The sequence below is a fragment of the Ruditapes philippinarum genome, unplaced genomic scaffold (genome assembly GCF_026571515.1).
Source record: "Ruditapes philippinarum isolate M1 unplaced genomic scaffold, ASM2657151v2 ctg3770_1_1_1_1, whole genome shotgun sequence".
In the NCBI taxonomy this organism is placed as follows: domain Eukaryota; kingdom Metazoa; phylum Mollusca; class Bivalvia; order Venerida; family Veneridae; genus Ruditapes; species Ruditapes philippinarum.
In genome coordinates this window covers 191,624-218,493 of record NW_026858656.1, presented here as the reverse complement: position 1 = coordinate 218,493, position 26,870 = coordinate 191,624, and the positions used below count along the sequence as shown (strand labels likewise).

The 26,870-nt window shown below is 32.5% G+C and overlaps 1 protein-coding gene across 3 annotated transcripts; it reads left to right on the top strand.

The window, feature by feature from the left end:
• Positions 1-26,870, top strand: LOC132753866 (mediator of RNA polymerase II transcription subunit 25-like; the record flags this gene model as incomplete). 3 transcript variants are annotated; one of them, XM_060744406.1, is given in 13 exon segments in its annotated part: positions 1-156; positions 785-1,004; positions 1,702-1,827; positions 2,605-2,710; positions 3,166-3,337; positions 4,426-4,584; positions 7,400-7,456; positions 9,638-9,748; positions 10,710-10,772; positions 12,960-13,014; positions 16,547-16,585; positions 19,940-20,058; positions 21,453-26,870. In XM_060744406.1, coding segments are annotated over 13 exon segments (1,566 nt in total), but the record flags the coding sequence as incomplete, so codon positions are not given.

The window sequence follows — 26,870 nt, the reverse complement described above, 5'->3', positions numbered from 1 at the left end:
GATCAGCAACAGAGAATGTTTGGTGGTGGTCAGATGAACAAGCCACCTGGTATGTCAGTGACCAACATGGCCCAGCAACAGCCCCAGTTACCGTACAGCACAATGGGTCGACCACCAAACCAGACTTCACAGGGTATTAACTCTACAGCTAATCAGGTATGAGCAATAGACTACATTTATATGACTATATTTTTTATATTTTATATAATTTCCATCAACATTCAGTCAGAATACATTTACCTGATTTCTCTTGATACAAAAATTATGATATTATGAGGTTATTTTTACACATTGTTGAGTACAATACTGAATTCTAATGCATGAGTACACATCTTTCATGCCAATATTGGACAAGTTGCTAACCCAGTCCAGTATAGGTTTTGCAGCTATGTATTAGTCCAATTATAAACACTTCATGATGATTTCTTTATCTCACACCACCAGGTTTTTCAACTTTTGTTACTTAGAGTACAATATGGATTTGATATGGATTTTTGGATTCAGAAAATCAAAAAGAGGCTAGATGGAGAACAATATGGAATTTATTTACACTCTGAAGCTGAAAACTAGGCTAGATTGAGTACAATATGTATTTAATACTGTACTTTAAACACCACTGAAAGTTAAAGATATTTTAAGTCTTAAAATTTTAAGTCTTAAAATAAAAATTTAGCAATCAACATTGTCTGGCCTAGCTCTATACTTGTGGCAAATACTAATCATTAATGCTTCCATGCAGGTTAAGCGTGAAGTATGAAAATAATTTTGCTTTCTTATTATTAAGGACATGAGCATGATGAATCAAGCCAGGCTACAGAACATGGGAGGTCCTCAGATGTCACAGGACACTGGTATTATGCCAGTTGTTGGCGGCAACCCTCAAACTACCAACATGCAACAGTCAAAATCAGGCATGATGGTGAATATGGGACCAAATATGGGACCTGGGCCACATAACATGGTACCAGCATCTACTGGTATTACATCAATGCCTTCTAGTACAGGTATGGTAAAAACAATAGTAGTAATTATACTTGACTTCAAACCACTTGCCCTTCACCACTGTGGGTTTGAAGCCTGCCACGGATTTTGGATTCTTCCATGTGAGGAAGCTATCCAGCTAGCTAACGGAATGTTGGTGATTCCACTCAGGTTCCTGTTTGTGACTGACATAATGAATGAAGGGGCACCTGAGGTCTCTTCCACCAGCACAGCTGGAAAGTCACTCTATGACCTTTACAATGTTGGTGTAACTTAAAGTAAAAAGGAAAAATATGCTTACCTTCACTCTGCTTATTCATTCATGAAAGATGCATGCGAATGACGTCAGTTAAAGCATGGGATATTTCTTACATGGGGAGGTGCAAAATTTTTTCTAGCACTGATGTAAACAGTAGATAATCCTGTCTGATATGCAAGAAAACACAGTCTTTACTTACCAATCTTACAACTAGTACTTTGTTGTATGGCATCAAATGTTTGAGCTTCTATAACCTGGATGGTAGTTGAGTGAACATTATTGCATAATTATGAAGTACTCTAAGTCATTATACCTCAGGGTTGCTGTCATCAAGCTTTTGGAGAACAATTAGCAATAACGTTGGTATCTGTAATATCTTATGATTTAAACCTGCGGAACTAAATGCTGATTTTATTCATGTTTTTAATCCAGATATATTATGTAATATTTATTTTATCAAGGTGGGGTTGTTGGTGTAACACAAGCGCCAGCTAACATGGGAGGTAATGCATTTGCCCAGCAACAGATACCTGGACCAGATCAACAAGTAGCAAACCCTCTACAGAACAGAAATATTATATGGAAAGGTAAGAATTGTACATCATCTATACAAAAATGAGTATCATAGCATGAAATTTAAAGAATGTCTTTCTTTTTTAAAACTTACAGCTCATTATGAATTGTGTGTCCACTCCATTGGACATAACTCATGACTTACAAAACAGTATGAAGTAGTGTTAAATTTTATCAAATGTTAACCTGTAACCAGGTGGAAATGAAATGTGATAAGCCATTGCCACCAGTATAAAACCAGGCTCTATATACAGTTAGCTGAACATCTTCAAATTTTTATCTTGATATCCTTTATAATGATAATGGACAGTTCTAAAATGGAAGCTGGACAAGTCCATTTAAGAAATTCAACAGGCTATGGGTGAAATCCCAAATCATGGAAGTTAAATTTTGATTTAGCAGTACCGGTATATTATATGGATGTATTTGAAAGAGCTCTTCAGAGTTGTTAAAAAACATGGCATTATTTTTTGGCGGTCTTAGCTGTGCCAATACCACATGACTTCTGAATCAGTGGTGGGAAACAAATGGCCATTAGACTTGATGTTTGAGATCAATTGTTATGGAGAAATAACACCATACCCTACCAGCAACCCCTTGATTACTAATCCAATGCTCTTCCTATTGAGCTAAATGGGCTGACGTAAAAATGATGTAAAAAAACATGTGCTTCTGCATTGTTTTCAAATGAATTGAACAAAAAATGGGAATATTTTTTCAGAAATACTATTTTCTTCAAGTAAATCGGAACTTGAAAAATATAATAACTGGTTCCTGTTTTATTGTTGTAGGACAGTTAGAATGGCAAGATAAGAAGACAGTGATGCAGGGACCCAGTGCTAGAATAACAAGAAGTCTAGGATGTATGGTATCAATAGCAAGAACCGATTCAGATATGTGAGATATTGTTACATACTTATTTCTTCTTTTGACGATTGAAATTGTTAGTGACAACTAGCCCCTTAGCACTATAAATTTATTTCAAATTTAATGAGTTTAACTTGAGTGTGAGGTATCTAATTCTAATATATACTGTAGTGATTCATCTATGCATCTATCTATTCATAATGCATTCACTAGTGCATTAATGGCCACTTTACGGTCGAAATTGGCTTTTTATGAACAACACCATGTATATACATATTTTTGCATGAACAAATGTGAATGTTTCCCAGTTTAAAAGACATAGGTTATTGAAAATATAAAAAAGTAAAATATAATCACTAGAATATGTTGGTTGCATTTAGAAAAGCATTAAAGTCAAGATTTGAAGTTGTCTGAAGTAATACAAGATATAAAAAGATAGTTATTTCAAATATCTTAAATGAATTAATTGTATTTGGTTATTTCAGTAACACCCAAAGTTGGCCAAGTACTTTAATCATGCAGTTGATGCCACAGACTTTATTAAACTCACAGCAGTTACATCCCTTGTTTAAAAATAGCAGACAGGTGGCGTTCCATTTTCACAACACAAATCTTGATGATTTAAGAAACTTGTATAAAGTGATGGGCAGTGGATTTGTAAGTTGTTTTTGTCTATCTTTTAATCTCTGTAGTTTCAGTATCATGCTTAAGTGCAGAAATTTCACATTACATGATTAGTTACTTATGCTTATTTTTCAGAAGAGCATTTATGGTCACATAGTTAATAAAGGGCTGTCATTGAATATCGCAATATCAATGTATCATCAATATTCATCTTTCTATACAATATTGATAAACAAAATTTAGAATATTGATACAATTAAATTATATACATCTCTCCAATTCTTATGAAAATGCTCTATTTTCTCTCAGAAGAAAAGTCATTTCTTTCACTAATCAGATATTTAATAGACTCCTATATTTAATTTTCAGAAGTATTAGAGAAATAATGACATTTAAACTATTTTTGTTGTTGTTTAGTTTGCTGTGCTTTTGATGTCTTATATAAGCAAAAGCCTAGCACCATGTTGACAGTTTATAAACAAATTCAAATAGTTTCCACTATATGTTATCCTATATATCGATATATTGTTGATATTTTGGCTTTCGATATATCACACAAAATTTTCCATCAATTACAACCCAAGTTAAATATCATGTTGTTTTGTCCTGGTACAGAAAGGTTTAGTTCAATTTCAACCAAATATAGTTAAATATCCTGTTGTCTCATCCTTAACAGCTTGGATATGTTCATTTCCCACCAAATACAGTTAAATATCATCTTGTTTTATCCTGTTACAGGCTGGATGTGTTCATTTCCCACCAAGTACAGTTAAATATCATCTTGTTTTATCCTGTTACAGGCTGGATATGTTCATTTCCCACCAAATACAGTTAAATATCATCTTGTTTTATCCTGTTACAGGCTGGATGTGTTCATTTCCCACCAAGTACAGTTAAATATCATCTTGTTTTATCCTGTTACAGGCTGGATGTGTTCATTTCCCACCAAGTACAGTTAAATATCCTTATGTTTTATCCTGTTACAGGCTGGATGTGTTCATTTTCCCACCATTAGTAATACAGTTAAATATCCTTATGTTTTATCCTGTTACAGGCTGGATGTGTTCATTTTCCACCATTAGTAATACAGTTAAATATCCTTATGTTTTATCCTGTTACAGGCTGGATGTGTTCATTTCCCACCAAGTACAGCATGTGATATCCGTGTTCTATTGTTACTGTTCAGTAATAAAAGGAAATCATTTGTTGGTTTGATACCTAATGATCAGAGTGGAGTGGTAAATGGAATACGCCAAGTGATAACACAACATAAACAAAGGGTATGGATAAACTCCTTTGTTAGGTCTATATTATATAATTATGTCCTGTCTTAAACTTTGCTTTATGTTCATGCTTCCTAAAAGACTTATTTCAATGATGACTAATTTCTTGATTTCTTGTCTGCATTTGTTAAATCTATTTATCTGTTAAATTTATCTCTATATTGTAAGAAATGATAATTTATATCATGTTTACAAACATATATTGCAATAAACTAGTTACTTAGTGTGCTTTATTCTTAGTCAATTTTTTTCGTATTTTTTTTTTTACCTTTAGCGCATTTAATAATAATTCTGAAGCAATCATTAACATCTTCCTGTTTTATCTTCTTTGTTGTTGTGCTATCTTCTATATATGTAGATAATAATAATAACTAGGTAGTTACCTGTAACACTGTTATAGTGGTTGGTTTTGTTCTAACTTCTTTCACTGATTACTTAATTGATAAACAGTCAATAATATTTTGAATGTTTGGGGATTATTAGTCCCATACCGGTTTAACCGTCCGTCCGTCTGTCAGTCCGTCCACAAAACTGGATCCCGCGATAACGCAAAAAGTGCTGAAAATATTTTTATGAAACTTGATATATGGATAGATGGCAGTATGGAGATTATGCACGTTTTTTTTTCTTTCCTATGTTGAAAATTCTGGTTGCTATGGCAACAAATAGTCTGAAAATATGGCAAATTTAACACATAAACTGGATCCAGTGATAACTCAAAAAGTACTGAAAATATTTTTATGAAACTTGTAATATGGGTAGATGGCAGTCTGGAGATTATGCACATCTTTTTCTTTTCTTCCTATGTTGAAAATTCTGGTTGCTATGGCAACAAATAGCCTGAATTTCATGATTTCTTATTTAAATTTTTCACATTTTTCACTATAAGTTCTTTATTTCTTAAGGTGTTTACATCAAACTTTAAATATAAGTTTCTGGTCATCAACCACATCATATGTGACAAGGTTTACAACTCTAGCACAAAAATTATCAGTATTACCTCCCTTGAACTTAGAATTTTTTTATTTTTTTTTTAAATAACTTCTTTATTTCCTAATGCATCTACTTCAAACTCCATATATATGTTTCTTATTATCACTCAACATTTTTGAAAAGGTTAAATACTCTAGCAAGACTATTTCCAGAATTATGTCCCCCTTGAACTTAGATTTTTTTCGAGAAATTGGTATTTTTCACTCCAACTTCTTCATTCCTTATAGGATTTACTTTAAAATCCCACATAGTAATAATATGACAAGGTTGTATAAACATAATTTCCTTACTAGGCAGGGAAACTTTACACATTACTGTGATATAGACAAACTTAGAACTCAAAAGACTTAAGTTCATTCATGTCATTCATTCACTGGTAAAATTGAATGGCCAATGGCCCATCAGAATGTTGCTGGGGTTTTAACCTGTAGGGGACTTATGGATTGCTTGCAATACTATGATAATTGCTTGTTTCATTATGTCCAGCACCATTTTACAACTAATTACTTATTTTTTGGCATAAAATTTAGATGTTTACATCAAAAAGGACATTTTCATGGGTTTGTTAATTTGTTGATAGTTTGTCTTTTAAAAATAAGTAAAATGCAAATAATGTGATACAAAAATAATCGTCCAGCCCACCAATAAAATTTTGTTACAGCTTAAATGCATGGAATGACCTATCCGGGAAAATTTCGTGCCCTAAAAATGACGACATTTTTCTGCTTATTTGTGACTGCCTCATTTAAAAATTATGTCATATTGTCAAATTGAGTGAACAAATTACCTAGTTTTAGACATTACATGGCATGATGCCTTTGAGTATTATACTGTTTAGTGATTACCAACATGTACATAAAGGAACTTGCATATTGTCTCTTCATATTTACATATTTGTACAAATTCAGACATGATTCACATTTTCTGTGAAATTTCTACTTTGTATTGCTTTAGACACAAAGCAAAATCATGTGATTTTCTATGTTTGCCCAATTTTATACATGGACCAAAAATTGTGAAATTTTACATTGTTTGCTTTAATTTTACGTTGTTTGCCATATACCAAATTGTGAATTTTTTACATTAATTGTTTAATTTAAGACATAGGCAAACTGTCTGTGTTTCTATGTAATGTTGCTTTAGTGACAGACCTAAGTGGAGATGAATTTCTATATTTGCCTAAATTTAGACATGGGGCAAATTGTCTGTGCACATCTATAGTGTGAGATAGGGCACATAATTTATGTGAACTTCTGCTTTGATTCAACTAAATATATTAATCATCTGTCTGTGAAATACTCCTAATCGTCGCACTCCTTTAAGTAATGTGATGTCTAAACAATAGAAATATTGATAGTTCTTCTTCAGATGCTGAGTTGCCATGTAACTAAATATAATAAATCATATTGATATACTATGCATTGTATACTCTTGTGTTGCTACATGTAACTAGAGTTAATAAACTGTTGTTCTGTTCTGTTGCGTAACAATCAACATAGGGCAAATTTTTAGTGAATATAAAGTCTTACAAAAAATGGCAAACTGTTTGTGAATTACTACAGTACATTGTTTGCCTCGTTTGTTAATTACTACATTGCTTGCATTATGTGAATTACTACATTGTTTGCCTAATGTGGAGTACTACATTGTTTGTCTAATGTGAATTACTACATTGTTTGCCTAATGTGAATAACTACATTGTGTGCCTAATGTGAATTACTACATTGTTTGCCTAATGTGGAGTACTACATAGTTTGCCTAATGTAAATTACTACATTGTTTGCTGATATGAATTACTACATTGTTTGCGTAATTTTAGACTCAGGCTAAGTTGCTGAGCAGTCAGTTTGGAATACCCACTCCTTTAAGTTCCCAGGTTTGAACATTTGCCACTTCCCCCCATTTTTCTGCAAAACTTGTTGATGCCTTGATAGTTAACCCAGAACAAATTTACCCAGAAATTCTGTATTAACATTGTCTAATTCCCTATACTTTAATATAATGTATGCTAATTTATGTAAATATATTTATTTTAATGTTTAATTGTTCTGGGTTTACATCGACAGCATCTGATACTTCCTGCTTAATCCCATGCCTCGGATAAGGGAAATGCATATAAAATATACTAGTATTTGTTTGGTATGGTACGGTATTATATCAAAGTGTTCCATAGACAGAAGCCTAGAAAATAGACTATGATGTAACATGAACTCTTGTGTTTTAGATATGTTTTAAAGTTGTGGTATAGATACTTCTGAGTTTGATAAATTCACTTATACAATAAGAGATTTAAGAGTGAGACTTAAAAAGTGTTGGAGCACCACAACTAAATACTGTATTTTGGTATTTTCCGGACAAAGCGCTTGAATGATTAAATGATAAATCTCGCCTTTTCAACCCCCACAAAATGCACCCTTTTCACAGGGCTTTGAAAAAAGATAATGAATGAAACAAAAGTGTAAAATTCGGCAGAAAAAGTCATATTTGCTATTTTTTGATCATGATTTCTGGAAGTACCTGGAGGTACTGCTCCAACACTGTAGTGAGTTAATTCTGAGAGTTAAGTTATGAGTAGCTAGAGTTAGGTTTTAATAGTTCATTTATGTCTGAAGTTGATATTTTTGTAATGAAATTGTTTAGTGTATAAGCCTGTTTCATAGTATCCTCAATAGTTTTGTGTGTTAAAAAAAAATGAATCTGATTTTTTTTTTTAAAATAAGGAAAATCTGTTTTTGTAAGTTTTTGTGCATTTAGAATGCTTTGTTGCATGCCTTTGTTGCAAAATTTTATATGAAATTCAGCTTCCTTGTTAAACTGTATGTCTTCTCACCAAGACATGACATTTACAACAAAATCATGTTATCTTGTGAGAACATAATGTAGTGCATACAACTTTTGATTATTTTTGTTGTATATCTGGAAACATTGTCAAGTAAACACTCATTTGATTAACTGGATGATTTTGTTGACTGAAAGATCTATAGACAAAATGGTTTTTGGAAGAAATATTTTGCACCAGACATTTACAGCCTGGACAGGTGTAAAGTTTTATAGAAAAATTTGCTGGCTGCCGTAGATTAGTTTTACGATAGTTTGTGCTTTATGAATGGGTGACAGTCCTTGTAATTACATGCATGCAACATATGAGCCGCGTCACGACAAAACCAACACAATGTGTTTGCGACCAGCATGGATCCAGACCAGCCTGCGCGTCCGCGCAGTCTGATCAGGATCCATGCTGTTGGCTTACCAACCCTATAACAAGTAGAGAAACTGATAGCGAACAGCATGGATCCTGATCAGACTGCGCGGATGCGCAGGCTGGTCTGGATCCATGCTGGTTGCAAACCCATTATGTTGGTTTTGTCGTGACAAGGCTCATATTACTGATGTTTGAGTGTTTGACAATTTTTTTGTGTGACCTGGAACAAATGCATCTCTTTTCCCCAAAAATATTTTTGTCCAGAATGAAAAATGGACATCCAGTCCTTTGAAGATATTTACTTGGATAAAGGTTAAATTAACTTAATGGCTAAGGAATGCTGAATTACCAGGATTTTAAATCATTGTATAGGTTTTAACTTATATTAGTAAAATGAATATGGCATTTGCAATTCTGATTCAATTTCCTACACAACTCATAATTTTGGCATTCAGTAAAGTAGTGAATATTAGTGTATGTTTGTTTTGTACCATAGTCCATGCTCCTACATAGTTAATATTAAAACACTAGTCACACACAATTTTATTGCATTCTTGGTAACCCATACTATTTACCTTGTTGACATTATGCAAACTCTTTTCCAAGAATATCTGATTTATGTTAACATTGATTTCATTGGTCAAAATTTATAGTGAACATTCATGTATTATTTCTGTAAACTGAAATTTGCCCATTGTATTAAATGTAGTATATACGGAATGTGTACTGTGAGTTCCGACAATGTTATTGGTGGACCTTAATATCCTAATATCTTATTTTCATATAGCCTGTTTGTATTTTTCTTGTAGCAGATTCATTAGAATGCTAATATATATTTTATTTTGAATGTCTCAGATGCAGCAGACACCTGGACAGAATCCTATGCCAGGACCAGGTGGAATGCCAGGTATGGGACCACAAAATATGGGCGGTATGGTGCCAGGCTCAGGGCCCGGTGCAGCACAGGTAAAAACAAATATTTGATAAGTCTGTTTTTAATTTGTAAGTTGTCTTTCATGATATATGTATCATATATAAATGTATATATTATATGGTGTTTGCCTGCTTAGCACAATTAGGAGAGCCTCTTATAAGCAATCTTAGGAGTTGCTGGTTTGATCCTCAGACACCGCATAATTTGTCAGTGACAATTGATCTTGGATTTTGAGTCTGATGGTCATTTGTCTCTCATCTTTAATCCATAAGTGGGATTTTGATCCATAAGTGTGATTTTGATCCATAGGTGGGATTTTGATCCATAAGTAGGATTTTGATCCATATGTGGGATTTTGATCAATCCATAAGTGGGATCTTGATCCATAGGTGGGATTTTGATCCATAGGTGGGATTTTGATCCATAGGTGGGATTTTGATCCATAGGTGGTATTTTGATCCATATGTGGGATTTTGATCTATAAGTGGTATTTTGACCCATAAGTGGTATTTTGACCCATAAGTGGGATTTTGATCCATAAGTGGGATTTTGATCCATAAGAAGGATTTTGATTCATAAGTAGGATAAATAGCAGAAGTAAATTTTATTTATAAAATATTGGACCTTTGATTTGCCCATTCTTACTATTACATTAGTACTGTTGACATTTTTACTGTGGATCATGCAGATAGGTGAATAACTATGATAGGCATGAGTCATGTCATTGTGAACCTTAAGCCGGCTTTTGGCAACTGATTCCACTCATGTGACCAGTGCAGACTTTGGCATGCCTGTATTTTTTTATCATAATCTGTACAGTTCACTTTTCAGTTAGAATATAATAATTATATATATTAAAATTTCCCAAAAAAATGGTGAATGGTTTTGTCCTTGTTGAAAGATGGGCAAAGTCCATTCAAGATATTAAGCTGGTAAGTGTTAAAAAGGTTTCAATGATAAATGTAATATTGAATCATTTTAATGTTATTTTAGATGCCCGGAGCTACTATAGGAATGCAGCAGCCTAGAATGGGAATGGATCAGGACAGTCAAATGGTACGCTATACATTGTAACTGTTTTTAGCTCACCTTGCACAAAGTGCAGGTGAGCTTTTAGGATGGCCAACCAAATGGCGTCCGTCGTCTGTCGTCCGTCCACATTTTAAATATTCTAAGGACATCTTCTATGATACCGCAAGGCCAATGTTAATGAAACTTGGCAGGAATACTCTTTGTATGAAGCTCTATCAAGATTGTTCAAAGAATTCCATTTCATGCAGAACTCTGGTTGCCATGGCAACCGAAAGAAAAATCTTTAAATATCTTCTTTTAAAGAACCATAAGAGCTAGAGCTTAGATATTTGGCATGAAACATCTTCTAATGAGTGTCTACCAAGTTTGTTCGAATAAAAGCCCTAGGGTCAAAATTGGCCCGGCCCCAGGGGGTCATTGATTTTCCCTATATGCATATAGTAAAAACTTAAAAAATCTTCTTTTAAAGAACCCAAAGAGCTAGAGCTAAGATATTTGGCATGAAACATTTTCTAGTGAGTGTCTACCAAGTTTGTTCAAATAAAAGCCCTGGGGTCAAAATTGGCCCCGGCCCGGGGGGGTCATTGATTTTCCCTATATGCATATAGTAAAAACTTAAAAAATCTTCTTTTAAAGAACTGTAAAAGCTAGAGCTTAGATATTTGGCATGAAACATCTTCTAGTGAATGTCTACCAAGTTTGTTCAAATAAAAGCCCTGGGGTCAAAATTGGCCCCGCCCCAGGGGGTCATTGATTTTCCCTATATGCATATAGTAAAAACTTAAAAAATCTTCTTTTAAAGAACCCAAAGAGCTAGAGCTAAGATATTTAGCATGAAACATCTTCTAATGAGTGTCTACCAAGTTTGTTCAAATAAAAGCCCTGAGGTCAAAATTGGCCCTGCCCCAGGGGGTCATAGATTTTCCCTATATGCATATAGTAAAAACTTAAAAAATCTTCTTTTAAAGAACCCAAAGAGCTAGAGCTAAGATATTTGATATGAAATATCTTCTAGTGAGTGTCTACCAAGTTTGTTCAAATAAAAGCCCTGGGGTCAAAATTGGCCCCGCCCCGGGGGGTCATTGATTTTCCCTATATGCATATAGTAAAAACTTAAAAAATCTTCTTTTAAAGAACCGTAAGAGCTAGAGCTTAGATATTTGACATGAAACATCTTCTAGTGAATGTCTACCAAGTTTGTTCAAATAAAAGCCCTGGGGTCAAAATTGGCCCTGTCCCAGGGGGTCATAGATTTTCCCTATATGCATATAGTAAAAACTTAAAAAATCTTCTTTTAAAGAAACCAAAGAGCTAGAGCTAAGATATTTAGCATGAAACATCTAATGAGTGTCTACCAAGTTTGTTCAAATTAAAGCCCTGGGGTCAAAATTGGCCCCGCCCCAGGGGATCATTGATTTTCCCTATATGCATATAGTAAAAACTTAAAAAATCTTCTTTTAAAGAACTCAAAGAGCTAGAGCTAAGATATTTAGCATGAAACATGTTCTAATGGGTGTCTACCAAGTATGTTCAAATAAAAGCCCTGGGGTCAAAACTGGCCCGCCCCGGGGGTCATTGATTTTCCTTATATGTGTATAACAAAAACTTAAAAATCTTCTTTGAAAAAACCCAAAATAGCTTGAGTTTAGATATTATACATGAAACATTTTTAAGTAAATATCTACAAAGTTTGTTCAAATAAAAGCCCGGGGGTCAAAATTGGCCCTGCCCCAGGGGTGTCATTGTTTTTTAACTATATGTGTATAGTAAAAACTTAAAAAATCTTCTTTTAAAAAACCCAATGAGCTAGAACTTAGATGTTTAGCATGAAACATCTTCTTATGGGTGTCTACCAAGTCTGTTCAAATAAAAGCCCTTGGGTAAAAATTGGCCCGGGGGGGGGGGGGGGGGCTATATACAGGTGAGCGACCTCAGGGCCATCATGGCCCTCTTGTTATATCAACATGTTTTGTTTAGAAAATATCTGTAGGCATCTGGGTCTAGTCTACTGTTTTTAATGATTTATATGATTGATATTCTTGAAATATTTTGGCTCATCTGTAGGCATGCAGCTTTAACAAGAATCTTCATAAACCCTATGGACAAAGCAGCGTGGGGTCAGTACCATAGTCAGAACAGTGGCAGTTCTAATGATTTTAGTTTATATTCTTTAATTGATTAAGTTGATGAAATGTTTTATTTGTATTTCAGGTTCAGGCACTGAAAATGCAACAAGAACAAAAGGCAAGACAACAACAACTTCTAGGTTTGTATTTTGTATTGCTGATTATATATAATGTAATATCCTATTATTCTAGAATGTTTTTAAAGTGAAGTCATAGGTGTTCAAATGATTTGAAAGAATATTGAGCTTTTTTATGAAATATATGAGTCCATTGGTTGTTTTGGATTGTCAATCATTTCTTTATCACTGGTCATTGACTTCAAACCACTTGCCACTCGCCACTGTGGGTTTGAATCCGGTCAGAGATTTAGGATTCTTTCATGTGACAAAACTATCCAGCTAGTTTACACAAGGTCGATGCTTCTCATTTATTTTTAAATGGACTAAATTTTCTGTAAGCAAAATAATAGTATCAGTAACAAAAAAGTCTCAAGTTGACGAAACAGTTTTGTCATTTTTACACCTGTGACTTCAAATTGCATACTGCTGTAGTTTAACTTGTAACAAATTAACAGACAACAAAATATAATGAGTTTTATATGACAATAAATTAGTGTAATGTTGGATAACTGTGGGCTTTATGTGATAACAAGATAATGTGGGTTTTATGTGACAAGTGTGGGTTTTGTGTGAAAACAAATTAATAAGGTTTTGGTGTGAGAACATGTTAAAAAAGGGCTTCATGCAAGATATATGTAAGTGGTATGAAGAAGATACAGGTATTATCATGTTTTGCTCAAAGGTATTTACAAATGTAGGTCATATTGGTATAGCACTTGTCCATCTGTTTGTATGTCTGTTAGCCTCAGTGAATACTTGATAACTATTAGGTTTACTGTCTTTGTGCTTGATATGGAGGATGATTATTTCAGTAGATAATGCCTGTTTATTTAATGGTCATAATGTCAGTCACTGTGACACAAGACATAAAATCTTTGTCAATGCAATAACTTGAGAAGGAATAAGCAGAGGTTTGTGAAACTAAGTAGGGACATTTTTCATGGCCAGTAAAGGACCCATTGAGGTTTTGAAATAATTAGGTCAAAGTTCAAGGTCACGGTCAAACTTAGTTGACAATACTTTTCTGGTTCATTAACTTAGAAAAGAATAAGTATATAATTGCAAAATTTAATAGGAACATTTCACTTGGCAAGTTGAAGACACCCATTGGTATTAAGGTTAAAGGCCAAGGTCACAGCAACAGTCAACTTGAAAAGATATAAGCCTTGGTTTTACTTTTAAAAACTTGATATTGACATTTCCTATGACAAGATGGTGACCCTTGTTGATTTTTAGGTTTAAGGTCAAAGTCACAGTGACACTTGAGTAAAATTCATGTCAAATTGGTAAATTGTTCCAGTTGCTTTATTGTTTCACCTAATTTTCAATTGAGTCCTTTCACATTTTTACACTGTACATCATGCAACAGCACATACTTTGGGTGTATACTGCGCCATCATGCATAGCTTTTGTTAAAGTTTGATGAAAATGTGAAATGCATTTAAGAAGTATAATTCGTATTTTGGGCAATAGGGCAAACATCATGGGATATGGGTATTGAAATGGAAAAAAAAGTATTATTCCCTGCGATAACAATATCTGATCTTTGTTACCATTTTATTCGCTATTATTTTAATATCTTATATAAGTTTTATATTTTGCCATTTTACTGCTTAAAATCTTTATTTTATATTTTCATCTCCATTTTTAGCTCGACTATACGAAGTATATGGAGAGCTGTCCTACTCGCCCCGGCGTCGGCGTCCGCGTCCAGATTTTAGATTAAAGTTTTGGTGCAGTAAAATATTTTTCACTATAACTTTGTCATTTCTTAAGGTATCAACTTCAAACTTCAAATATATGTTCCTAATCATCAACCACATCTTATGTGACAAGGTTCATAACTCTAGCACCAATATTTTCAGATTTATCTCCCCTTGAACTTAGAATTTTTCCCTTAAAAAATACTATTTTTTACTGATACTTCTTTATTTCTTAAGGGATCAACCTCATACTTTAAATATATTAACGTTATCATCAACCACATCTTATGTGACAAGGTTCATAACTCTAGCACCAATATTTTCAGATTTATCTCCCCTTGAACTTAGAATTTTCCTCAAAAAATACTATTTCTTACTGTTTCTTCTTTATTTCTTAAGGGATCAACCTCATACTTCAAATATATTTACGTTATCATCATCCCCATCTTATGTGACAAGGTTCATAACTCTAGCACCAATATTTTCAGATTTATCTCCCTTTGAACTTAGAATTTTCATAAAAATATAATTTTTGACTGTAACTTATTTATTTCTAAAGGGATCAACTTCATACTTCAAATGTATTTACGTTATCATAATCCACATCTTATGTGACAAGGTTCATATCTCTAGCACCAATATTGCAAGAATTATCTCCCCATAAACTTAGATTTATTTACTAGAAAAATATTATTTTTTATTTTAACTGTTTTATTTTTAAAGATATCTACCTCAAACTTCAAATACTTATTCCTTATCATCAATTACATTTTATGTGACAATGTTCATGAATCTTGAAGCAAAATTTACAGATTTATCTCTCTTTGAACTTAGGTTTTCTTTAAGAAATATAATAACTTCTTTATTTTTTAAGGTATCTACTTCAAACTTCAAATATATATTTCTTATCATTACACAAATGTTGTGTGGTAAGGTCCATAACTCTAGCATGACTATTTCTAGAATTATTCCCCTTGATCTTGGAATTTATGTTAACAAATGTTATTTTTTTACTATAACTTAATACATAATTATACATAATTGATTTTTCTTTCATAGTTTTGTCCTCCTTACTGCGTCCAGTAGTTTATTAGTCGAGCTTCGCTGTCTCCTGTGACAGCTCTTGTTAGACATGCTTTTGAGGTATTCACATGAATATGATAAATATAATTAATTAATGATAATCAATAGATAAATAACAAAGATTTTGATTTATTGAAATCTCGAATGTTTTACACATGGTCCTTAAAATTTAAACAGCCTCTTCTGTTATTACTGCTTATTATTAAAGTACCATTTAAAACGTTTTTGTCAATTCATTAACATGAAACTTTTCATGGAACATATGTATTAATCACATAAACATGAAATGGTTTACCTCTTTTACATGGAACATTTTATTCTACATTATAAAAGGACAGGATAACTGCGCTATCATGGAACAATTACTGTATTTTACATAGACCTTTTTTACCACATTTACATGGAACATTCTAATCAGATTAACTATCACCGTTTGGTCATGTTATTGGGGGAACATTTTATTGCATTAACATGGAACATGACTTTTATCATATATACTCGTCATCATAGATTTGTATTGAATGTTTTGTATTATTATTGCTAACAGCTTTATTGAGGCCATAAATAGAATTGTTTGTTTCCAGGGTCTCTTAGCTTTAAAACATATCTTTAGAAAATTTAAAATGCTGACAAACTATCAGATGAAATCATAGGTTATGTATATGAAGTATAGAATGTTTATAAAAACTGGAAACAACCAATTTTTGTGTGCAGTATTTCACCTAACCTTGAGTTAACACAGTTGGACTAACTTTTCTTTTTCTTAGATGAGATGTATTATGGGCCACCACAAAATATGTTTTCGGGTAGGTATATATGTATTATGTTCACCATCACAAGGTGTTGGTTGCCATGATTATCTTGTTTCCATGGTTACATGGATATACATGTATGACTTCCAATTTCTATAGGTATTTTTTCTCCAAAATTGTTTTCTTTGTACAATAGGTGTGCTTCATTTATATTTGATATAGTTTTACACTATTACACTTTTCGGGTAAATGTTTATTGTATGTACATGTATTTTTTTGTATTTTTCTGGAGCGGCCATATTTAAAAAATATCTCGTTTTTTTTCAAAACTGTATATGAATCTTAACGCTTAACCTGCTTATTCTTAACCTCCAGAAATTTCAAAATGGATTTGCCCAATTTTGAACTGGAACAGTCCATTCAAAGTTGTGAGGGATTTGAGTATTGAAATACGAAAAAATTACGTAACCATCATATAGAGCTTGGTTGACTGCATGATCACGCAGGGTGACATGGCTCTATACTTGTGGCAAAGGCTGATCACTTTGGATTCCTGCAGGTTAAGGGTTAATTGTATCATACCTACTCGTGTTTTGGAAGAGATCGGAATTATTATATATGTATATTAAGATATACCTTATATGGTAAAGTGGAAAATAAGTAAATGTCTTATGATAAACACCGGTATTTTTTTTTCACGCTTTAGTCTGTTCGTGTTGAAGCTTGTTTAGTTAGATAAAAAAAATACACAACCTACAAACTATAGTTTAGTGAAGAGAGGTTCAGATTTGTGTGCATGAGGTGTAATCCCTTCCGACCATTGTTATAAGTAGCATTTCTCTCTCTTGAGGTTTCGGATAAATGGATTTGGAGATTTTGCCCTTACCCAAATATCTTAAATGGACTTGTCCAACTTTCAATCTGGACAAAACCATTTAGCGTTTTAGAGAAAAAAAAATTCTAAGTAATGACTGGTCAATTAAGGAAACTATGCAGGTCATGATCAGATTGTACAGATGTTTTGGCTGGTCTTAATCTGCAATGGCTGCAGGAGTAAAATCAGCTGCCAACAGCAAGCTAATGGTTAAGAGGGCTGTGTAACGGACATCATAAATAATTTCAAGTTGCTAAAAGGTGATAATGTGTCTTTTTAATATGTCTTATAAGAGATAAAAAGGGGACATTTTTTTTATCGTCTGTCTCTATTATGGTTATAGTGTATTGCATGAGATATACAAAAAGTCTTTCTGTGTTTTTGTATTGTTGGTCAGTGGTGTATAATGTTTCTGACAAACTCCTTTTAGAACCTTAAGTAAAAATGATGAACAAAATATGTTTCTATACATGTATTAAGTGTCACTGATGTATTCAGGATTTCCTTCCATCAATACCTTCAATGTTATAGATGTTTCCATTTCTAGTACATACAGTTTTGATAAAAGTATATGTTTAGACTTTGGAATGGTCAAAAAATATTATCTAAGACTACACAAACAGATTAAACAGTTAATTTAAAGCAGGAAACAAGATAGAATTTGTCATATAAAAAGGTCAATTTTTAATTTAATTTTGTCTTGGAAAGACTCCGGCGATCCACATTGTCTTGCAGAACTGTGATGCAACACTGTCTCACTTCACCAGTTCAGTGAATCAATGTTGATTTTGTGCAATAACTGATTAACTGCAATTAAATTTAGAAGGACTTATTCCGTTATTGCACTAAGGCAATGCTACGCATACAGGTCTGGCATCATCAGTTGGTTGGTCTTGTGTTCTAGCTGCCTAGTTCAAGTCATTTGACCGCTTTTATAAAAACCCAAAAATGTGTTTGCGACCAGCTGGATCCAACCAGCCTGCCTGCCCGTATTCACTGAAATCCATATTGGCTGTTTGTTAAACTTCTGAAAACTATGCGAACGAGATCTGACAGTGACAGGAGTCGCAGGGTTATAAGCATTAGCTGCGTTCAATCCCCTTTGTTACAGTTATCGATAGTAGGAATGATAAGATAACTGGTCATTGATGGATGGAAATTCTGAATATGTATAACTAATTAGAATGATTGGCATGAGATAAGTAATACATGGTTGTGTACCCTTCTACCCTTGCATGACTTTTGTGTTGGCAGTCGTCCAAAAGTTATTAAATCTGTTGTCTTGACTTGAAATGTACATTTTGTAAAGTTTTTGACTTAATTGATATTAACTGTTAACCTGCACAGACCAAAAGTAATTAGCCTCTGCCACCAGTAGAGCCAGGCTAGCCAACACTTATGCGCAGGCTGGCCTTGCTATACACTGTGGGCTGACAAATTCTAAATTCTAAATTTTTTATCTCGATATTTCAAGTTGATAATGGACAGCTCCAAAAATAAACACTGGACGAGTCTATTTTTAGAAATTCAGCAGGTTAAGGGTTAAAAGGTCATCTTAATTTGTATTATACTACCATCAGGCATCTGTATCCTGTAAAAAATGGTGGAAGATGTAATATGCTTAAGAAGTAACATTATAAGTAACATTACATGATGAAATGCAAAAAAACACACTTAACTATATAGTATACATTCCCTGAAATGACAGAAAATATGATGTTCTTAAACTTAATAAGTTACTTCTTTAATTCTAGTACATTAGCTGATTTGCATATCTGAGATGCTTATTTGCTTAGTTTAACTTCATTTTTTTTTAACCTTTTACCCGATATATGAAATATTTAAATATGCGGTAATCTTAACCTCTTGAATTAATGTGCTTTACTACATGTCTTTACCTGAAGCTGTTGAACTTGCTGTTAATTGGACCATTATTGATCTCTGGTTAAATTTTCTTGGAAAATGATACTTGCAGTATCTGAGTCATTATTTATTAATTTAAATTGTTTTGAATGATAAGATATAATTATAATTCTGGTAGTCTTACTGAAATGCTTTCCCGCCAAGAAATTTCTAACATCGGCCAATATCTTAATAAATCAGTCATTTCCAGAACATTATTTTTCACAATCTTTGGTATTCAACAAATTTTAACTGTTTATAATAGGAATTTAGTATATAGCGATAAAAGATGAATGATTGTAAATCATCCAATGCCCAATATTTTGAAAAAATAACATTCCGGAAATAACCGATTTGCTACTATATTGGCCGATGTTAATTTTTTTGGCTGGAAATCATTACAGTAGGACTACCTTAATAAGGACATTTGTTAACATATATAATCAAAAGCTTATGTTATCTGATAAACCTAAAACTGATCAAATTGACAGCATAGATTAAGTTTTTGCTGACTCAGCAGATATGTTGTGGCATGTAGCTAGCATATAATTTACGAGTGAAGGGGTTGAGTAAGCAACGGCTATGTGAGAAATTAAAAATCTAGAATCGTTTTCTTTCTGTCTTGTTAACAGTTCAACAACAACAACAACAGCAGCAGCAGCAAATGCAGCAGCGTCAACAGTTACAAATGCAGCAGCAGCAACAACAACAACAGCAACAACAACAACTTAGACATCTGCTGCTAAATCAGGTAAATTTTGTTGTTGTTTTGTCTGTCTCATGTTGGCAAGTTAGCAAGAAGTGGTTAAGATGAGCTGTATGATGATTGACTGTCTATTTATCTGTCATCCATAAAAAACATTATTAACACTTTCCACACTAAATATCTTAAATGGACTTGTCCATCTTTCAATATGGACTAAACCATTCATCATTTTTTAGGGAAAATTTATTAAATATCTGTTTTGAAATTATACTAACGGGTGCAGACCATGTAAAAATGGTGAAGATGATCTTGGTCTGATGAGTACATAGTGAGCAAAAAAACGACTTGAAATTGTTCATTCCTAAATACTTCATGATTTCTTAGCTCGTACCTTTTTCTATGAAAGGAGTTATGCTATCGCCGGCTTCAGGCTTAGGTAACCTTTTATTTTTACCTACCCATATATTGAATATTAAAGTATGGCTTTGAACTTTAATTATTGTTCCCCTTAACTCCCATGAAATTTTAAGTTTTTGCTGACCAGCAGATATTTTGCTGTTGTAGATTTTAATTTCGAAAGTTGAGAAAACCCTTGGGGTTACAATCATGTTCCCATAACATGTCCAGAGAAGTAATCTGTCAAAGATTATTGAATATGGCCCATTAAAATGCAAGTTTGCAACATAGGCAAGCAACAAAAAACTTAACTCCTGTTTTTTTTTTTTTTGCTTACCAGCTGCAGTTGACTTAAAATTTAAACTTATGATGATTGTTCTAATGGTATCACACAAAAAAATTTAATTCTTCCACTAAATATCTTAAATGCTTGTCCATTCTTTCAAAATACAAGAGATTCTTATGCTTTTACGAATTTTTAAAATTTTTTTATTTGGCAGACATATAAAAAGTCGATGCGCTGCTGTCATTACGGACAAGCTTTTGTTCATATCTTCTTCATAGCCCTTTCTCAAGTTCTTTAAAAATTTATTGTAACATGGAATTTTCGTTACAAGAAATGATATCCAGATTATCAATACTTTAGAGTGGTTGATCAATGCTTTATCAAAGTCTTTACATAATTTTCATCTAATAAGATTATGGTCTTTAAATACATAAACCTTCTTTTTTAAAATAAATAACCAGAGTCCATATGATGATTAATATTTTTATTTCCTTAAATAAGTACTTACTTCTATGCCAAAGATAATTACTTAACGGTATTATGCAAATTGTTAAATCATTGTAAAAGCAGGGAGACTAGATATTGAATTAATTGTGATTGGTCAATTTTGTACATGTGCTCTTCATTTTAAAGTACAGTTAATGTTAGAAAAGAATGGCCTCAATGACTCAGCAGTTTTGACAAATTTTGCTAATTTTTCTTCTTTGTCAAGTTGTCTGTTGCATATTGCAATAATTTTATACATTTCATGTCTTAGCGTCAACAACAGCAGCAGCAACAACAACAACAGATGATGATGCAAGGTCAAGGTCAGCCACCAGGAATGATGGGAGGTCAACAAGGGATGCCGGGTCAAGTTCCAAGTGGAATGGGGAACCAGATGTCTCAACCACAACAACAACAGAATCTGCTCTTTGATGACTTTGATCTGCCTTTATGAAATAATAATATAACAAGCTAAAGTTCTTCTTTTATGAAATATTTATATGCCATAAATTATGGAGTAAGCATTTAAAATGCCAAAGTTAAGAGCTTGACTTTATTATGTATGTTGTAACAAGATCTAAATCTGCCCTTGTGTAGTGTTTAGTTTTATGTACATTGTAACAGGCACTTGATCTGCCTCATTAAAGTGCTTGATTTTAGGTATATGATCTGCCTCATTAAAGTGCTTGATTTTAGGTATTTGATATGCCTCATTAAAGTGCATAATTTCGTGTACATCGTAACAGGCACTTGATCTGCCTCATTAAAGTGCATGATTAAATGCACATCATAACAGGTACTTGATCTGCCTCAATAATGTGCTTGGTTTTTATGTACATCAATTCAGATATTTGATCTGCCCCATTTAAGTGCATAATTTTATGTACATCATTACAGGTACTTGATCTGCCTCATTAAAGTGCTTGATTTAATGTACCTCCTAACAAGCATGTGATCTACACAAATGAAGTGTTGGACATGTCATTCATTCAAAATGAACTAAATCATCTTCTTTTTTAAGAAAAATTGACCTTTTCGAAAAACCTAGCTTAACACCGTTTTCCGGTACGTTACCGTTTTAGCTCTGGGGAATTACACCAAATGAAGTACATAACACAGTTACGTGATATTTCTATTTTCTATCATTATTTAACCCTTTAAGGTGAAAAAATTGATGTTTTTGAAAATTATCAATATTCCTTTGATATCTATTGCAAATTATTCAAAAAAATAAATCATTTATAATGAAAATCAATAAAATTCAAACAGACGTAGTGGAATCTTCCATAATAAATAAGGTTATTTTCTGTGTAAACTTGTGCATTTACTTTATTTTTTGTATGGAAATATTCAGACAATGATATTTAATTATTTTCTTATAAAAGAGATAACTGTTTTATTTCAATTTAATTTAAAAAAGGCCGAAAACATCGAGTTCCCTATTACACTCCATTAGGTGAATTCCCCAGAGCTATGTACAGAAAGTACCGGAAAACGGCGATTAGCTAGGTTTTCGAATTCGTGAATTAAAACTGTTGTACAGACTGAATTAACAGTGCAGACCATGATCATTTGGCACAGATTAAGTCATAACTTGATAAGACAGTGTGGATGTATGGCTGATTTTTATTGCACTAATCAAATGGATATTGTATCAGGCTAAATAACTTAAAATTCCATCTGTTGCATGAATGAGATATAAGAAACCTATCCAGAAATCAAAGGAATATATACTAAATGAAAAAAGTGATTTTGTTTTGCCAGTTTATTCTATATTTTTGTACTTCCGTTTTTTTGAAAGCTTTTGTAAAGCCATTGTATTGAATGTATTGTATTATATGAGTCAGTTTTTATTTTCAAACATGTTTAAATACTTGTTTATAACAGTATTTATATTTAACTGTCTCAAAATGTGTGTGTATATAGATATGATCTGTTAATTAAGTCAGTAACTGTCTATAAAATACTTGCATAAATTATGAATTATTTAACAAACATTAATGAATACTAAGAGGAGTGTTTAATTTAGCCATTTGCTTTGAAAAATGAGTCTCAAGATATTAAAGACTTCTATATTAAAGGTCCAATTTTTATAGAATCTAAGCTTCAATGAAACCCTGTCTGATGACGGCATATTTGGTTTTCATTGCAGTTACTGTATGGTAATAACTTATGAAATACATTACATCCTTTATTGTCAGAAAATTTGTTTGAAAATCATACCAAAGTACCTAAATTTGTAAATTTCTGTTAAAGTGAGTGGGGCATACTAACACCACTACTGGCATGCGAGCAGTTCCCGTAAAGAAGCAGTACCCGTATTTTTCATTTAAACGCTTGATTTTTACTTGCATTCTTCAAAAATTCATTTCAAATCAAACAGATACATAAACGAGACAAAATCTAAGTGTCAGTTCTGCAGTACGTATATAAAGTCTCATTTTAAATCACTTTCACCTGTGCGTCGTCAAAACGTGACCTTGTTTTCTCTGGGGGATTCCGTCCTTGCGTGCATGCGCAAAAATACTTACATGTGAGGCTTGTTAAAGGGTTTTCCACTAATACCACCTGTTTACAGATAAGTAGACAATGTGATGAAAACTTGTTTAATTATCAGAATTTTGACCAATATTACTATATAAAATAATATTTATGGCTTTGATGCGTAAAATATCATGCATACAAGCATGCGATTGCATGTGAATGCGTTGGGGTAACGGTACCGGGTAATAGATACCCGCGTTAAGCCTACGCTCTATTTCCTGAATTACATCTATTTATCTCTTAGATAATGGTCTGTTCAACAATTGTAAATGAAAAATAGGTCCGATAAAATAAAATTGTATAATTATAATGGGTTAGATTTTATGTACGGGAACTATTTCTCTTCATACAAAATAATGAATAATTTCGTTACCCCATATGAGGCCTCATAAGTAAGGGTTATTCTATGTTTAGAACATGATGGAATTTCCATGATTTGTGTGACGAGCCGAATATTGATGTGTAAAATTCAAATTTTGGTGAGTGAGCGTAATAAAAAATAATATTTAAGTAACTATGATTTTTGTACGGGAACTGCTCGCATGCCAGTATGTATTCTAGGTGATTACATTTTATTCTTATTTCTAACATAATTTATGGATAAACTTTTTCTAAAACTATCGAGAAAACAGTTTGATTATAAGAATATGATATCAATGTTGTTAAACAGCTTTTTTAATGTGTTAAATAATTCATAATTTAACTGTCAGATGTAGCATGACAATTAATATATGATTTAAGGAATCAATAAGAAATGCTTTCATATCACTAACCAATTAGATTACCTGCATGATTTTTATTTAAAAGTTGAACGAAAAAGGAGTTTATTGCCATAAAAGGTGTTTGACTCAATTAATTGTTATTGTTTTCATTTTCTATTACATTGATATATTTATTTATTCATGGACATTGCATGATTTTTTTGATACTGACTTAGGTGTTTTGTTTTTTTCAAAACAATATTTTTTGAGAGAGATTTACAAATTTTGACAGAACAGTTTTAAAGATATTTGTGAGATGATTTGTATTGTATTTTGTGCATATTTGTATTATGTATATATTGTTGAACAATTTGTTAATCAAATGATGATCTATCATTGTATTGCCGATTTATTACATCTGCTATTGTACTTAAGTTATATTGCAGATTGGTGTACAGTTGTATGTAAAGTTATATTGTAGATTGATAGATCTGCTGTTGTATGTAAGTAGTATTACAGATTGATCTACTACTGCATAAAAGAGTTTGCACATTGATAGATGTGCTGTTGTATTTAAGTTATATTGCAGATTGATGTATTGTTGGTGAGTTATATTGCAGTTAAATGTAAGTAATATTGCAGATTGACCTGCAGTTGTGTGCAAGTTATATTGCAGATTGATCTTCGATTCTGCAAGTTATATGGCAGATTGCTCTGCAGTTGTGAGCAAGTTATATTGCAGATTGATCTTCAATTGTGCAAGTTATATGGCAGATTGATCTGCAGTTGAGTGCAAGTTATATATTGCAGATTGATCTTCAATTGTGCAAGTTATATGGCAGATTGATCTGCAGTTATGTGTAAGTTATATTGCAGATTGAACTGCAGTTGTGTGCAAGTTATATTGCAGATTGATATTCAATTGTGCAAACTATATGGCAGATTGATCTGCAGTTGTGTGCAAGTTATATGGCAGATTGATCTGCAGTTGTGTGCAAGTTATATTGCAGATTGATCTTCAATTGTGCAAGTAATATGGCAGATTGATCTGCAGTTATGTGTAAGTTATATTGCAGATTGAACTGCAGTTGTGTGCAAGTTATATTACAGATTGATCTTCAATTTTGCAAATTATATGGCAGATTGATCTGCAGTTATGTGTAGTTATATTGCAGATTGATCTGCAGTTATGTGTTATTTTGCAGATTGATCTGCAGTTGTGTGCAAGTTATATGCAGATTGATCTTCAATTTTGCAAATTAAATGGCAGATTGATCTGCAGTTATGTGTAAGTTATATTGCAGATTGATCTGCAGTTGTGTGCAAGTTTTATTGCAGATTGATCTTCAATAGTGCAAGTTATATATGGCAGATTGATCTGCAGTTATGTGCAAGTTATTACACTGTATTTGAGTTATATTGTAGATTGGTCTTATATTGCAGATTGATAGATCTGCCATTTTATGTAAGTTATAATGTAGATTGATATGCTATTTTATGTTGACTATTTATATTGACTTTATGCCATGTTTGTTATGAAAATGATAGTTATTGTTAAGTATGTATGATGAATTAATTATGTATACAGTGTTAACTGGCATTTCATTAAGATCTGAAAAATGGTATTAAACAGGTGTTTTCAAGTACCGGTATCTTATTCCCGGCATTTAAATTGAAAAGTTATTGAATATTTCTGAAATAAAGTCACTCGTGTTTAAATCTATTATGCTTACTTTTATTTTGATAAATGAAATTTTGAGTTTAAAAACCAAAGAACAACTACTTCTGGTTGAAGATATACTATGCTGAAGTAAAATATTTGTATTGCAGAAATTTATTGCAATCTATAAAATTCTTACTGAATATGTCATATTTAATTAAAAGAACGTAAAACTATATATTGGAATCTTTCTTCCTTATTACAGGTCAAATAAAGCTGGTCCTTTCTAAAAAATATGACACTTTATATTGAAAGTGTGTCCACAAATAGTGTGTAGGATTTAAAGCATAACATATCTTCTTTGTTTGAAGTCAAAACATGTTTATTTTATGTTTTTAAAAAAAAACTGTGTAGCAATTATCAATATATTCAAATGTTGAGCAAGGTACATGTATATCTTTAATTGCTTTGTAGTATTCCTTTCCAGGAACAATTTTATACTATGTTAACACAACAAATCTTACAATGTAGGAAAAATAATAGTTTAAAGGGAGCAGTGACTTAGTGATAACAGTGTCCGTGGGTTTGAGTCCAAATTGCAAGAGATTGTTATGGCAGTCAAGCTTAGAAAGAATTGATGAAAGTAATAGATGATGATAATCTAACATTTAAGACATACTATGATTGAAAAAAGTGTTCATTGTGCTAAATTTATTCGTGGCATGTCAGTATCATGTATTATTCTTGATCTATGTTGAAAATAAAATGTGCTAGAATGTAATAA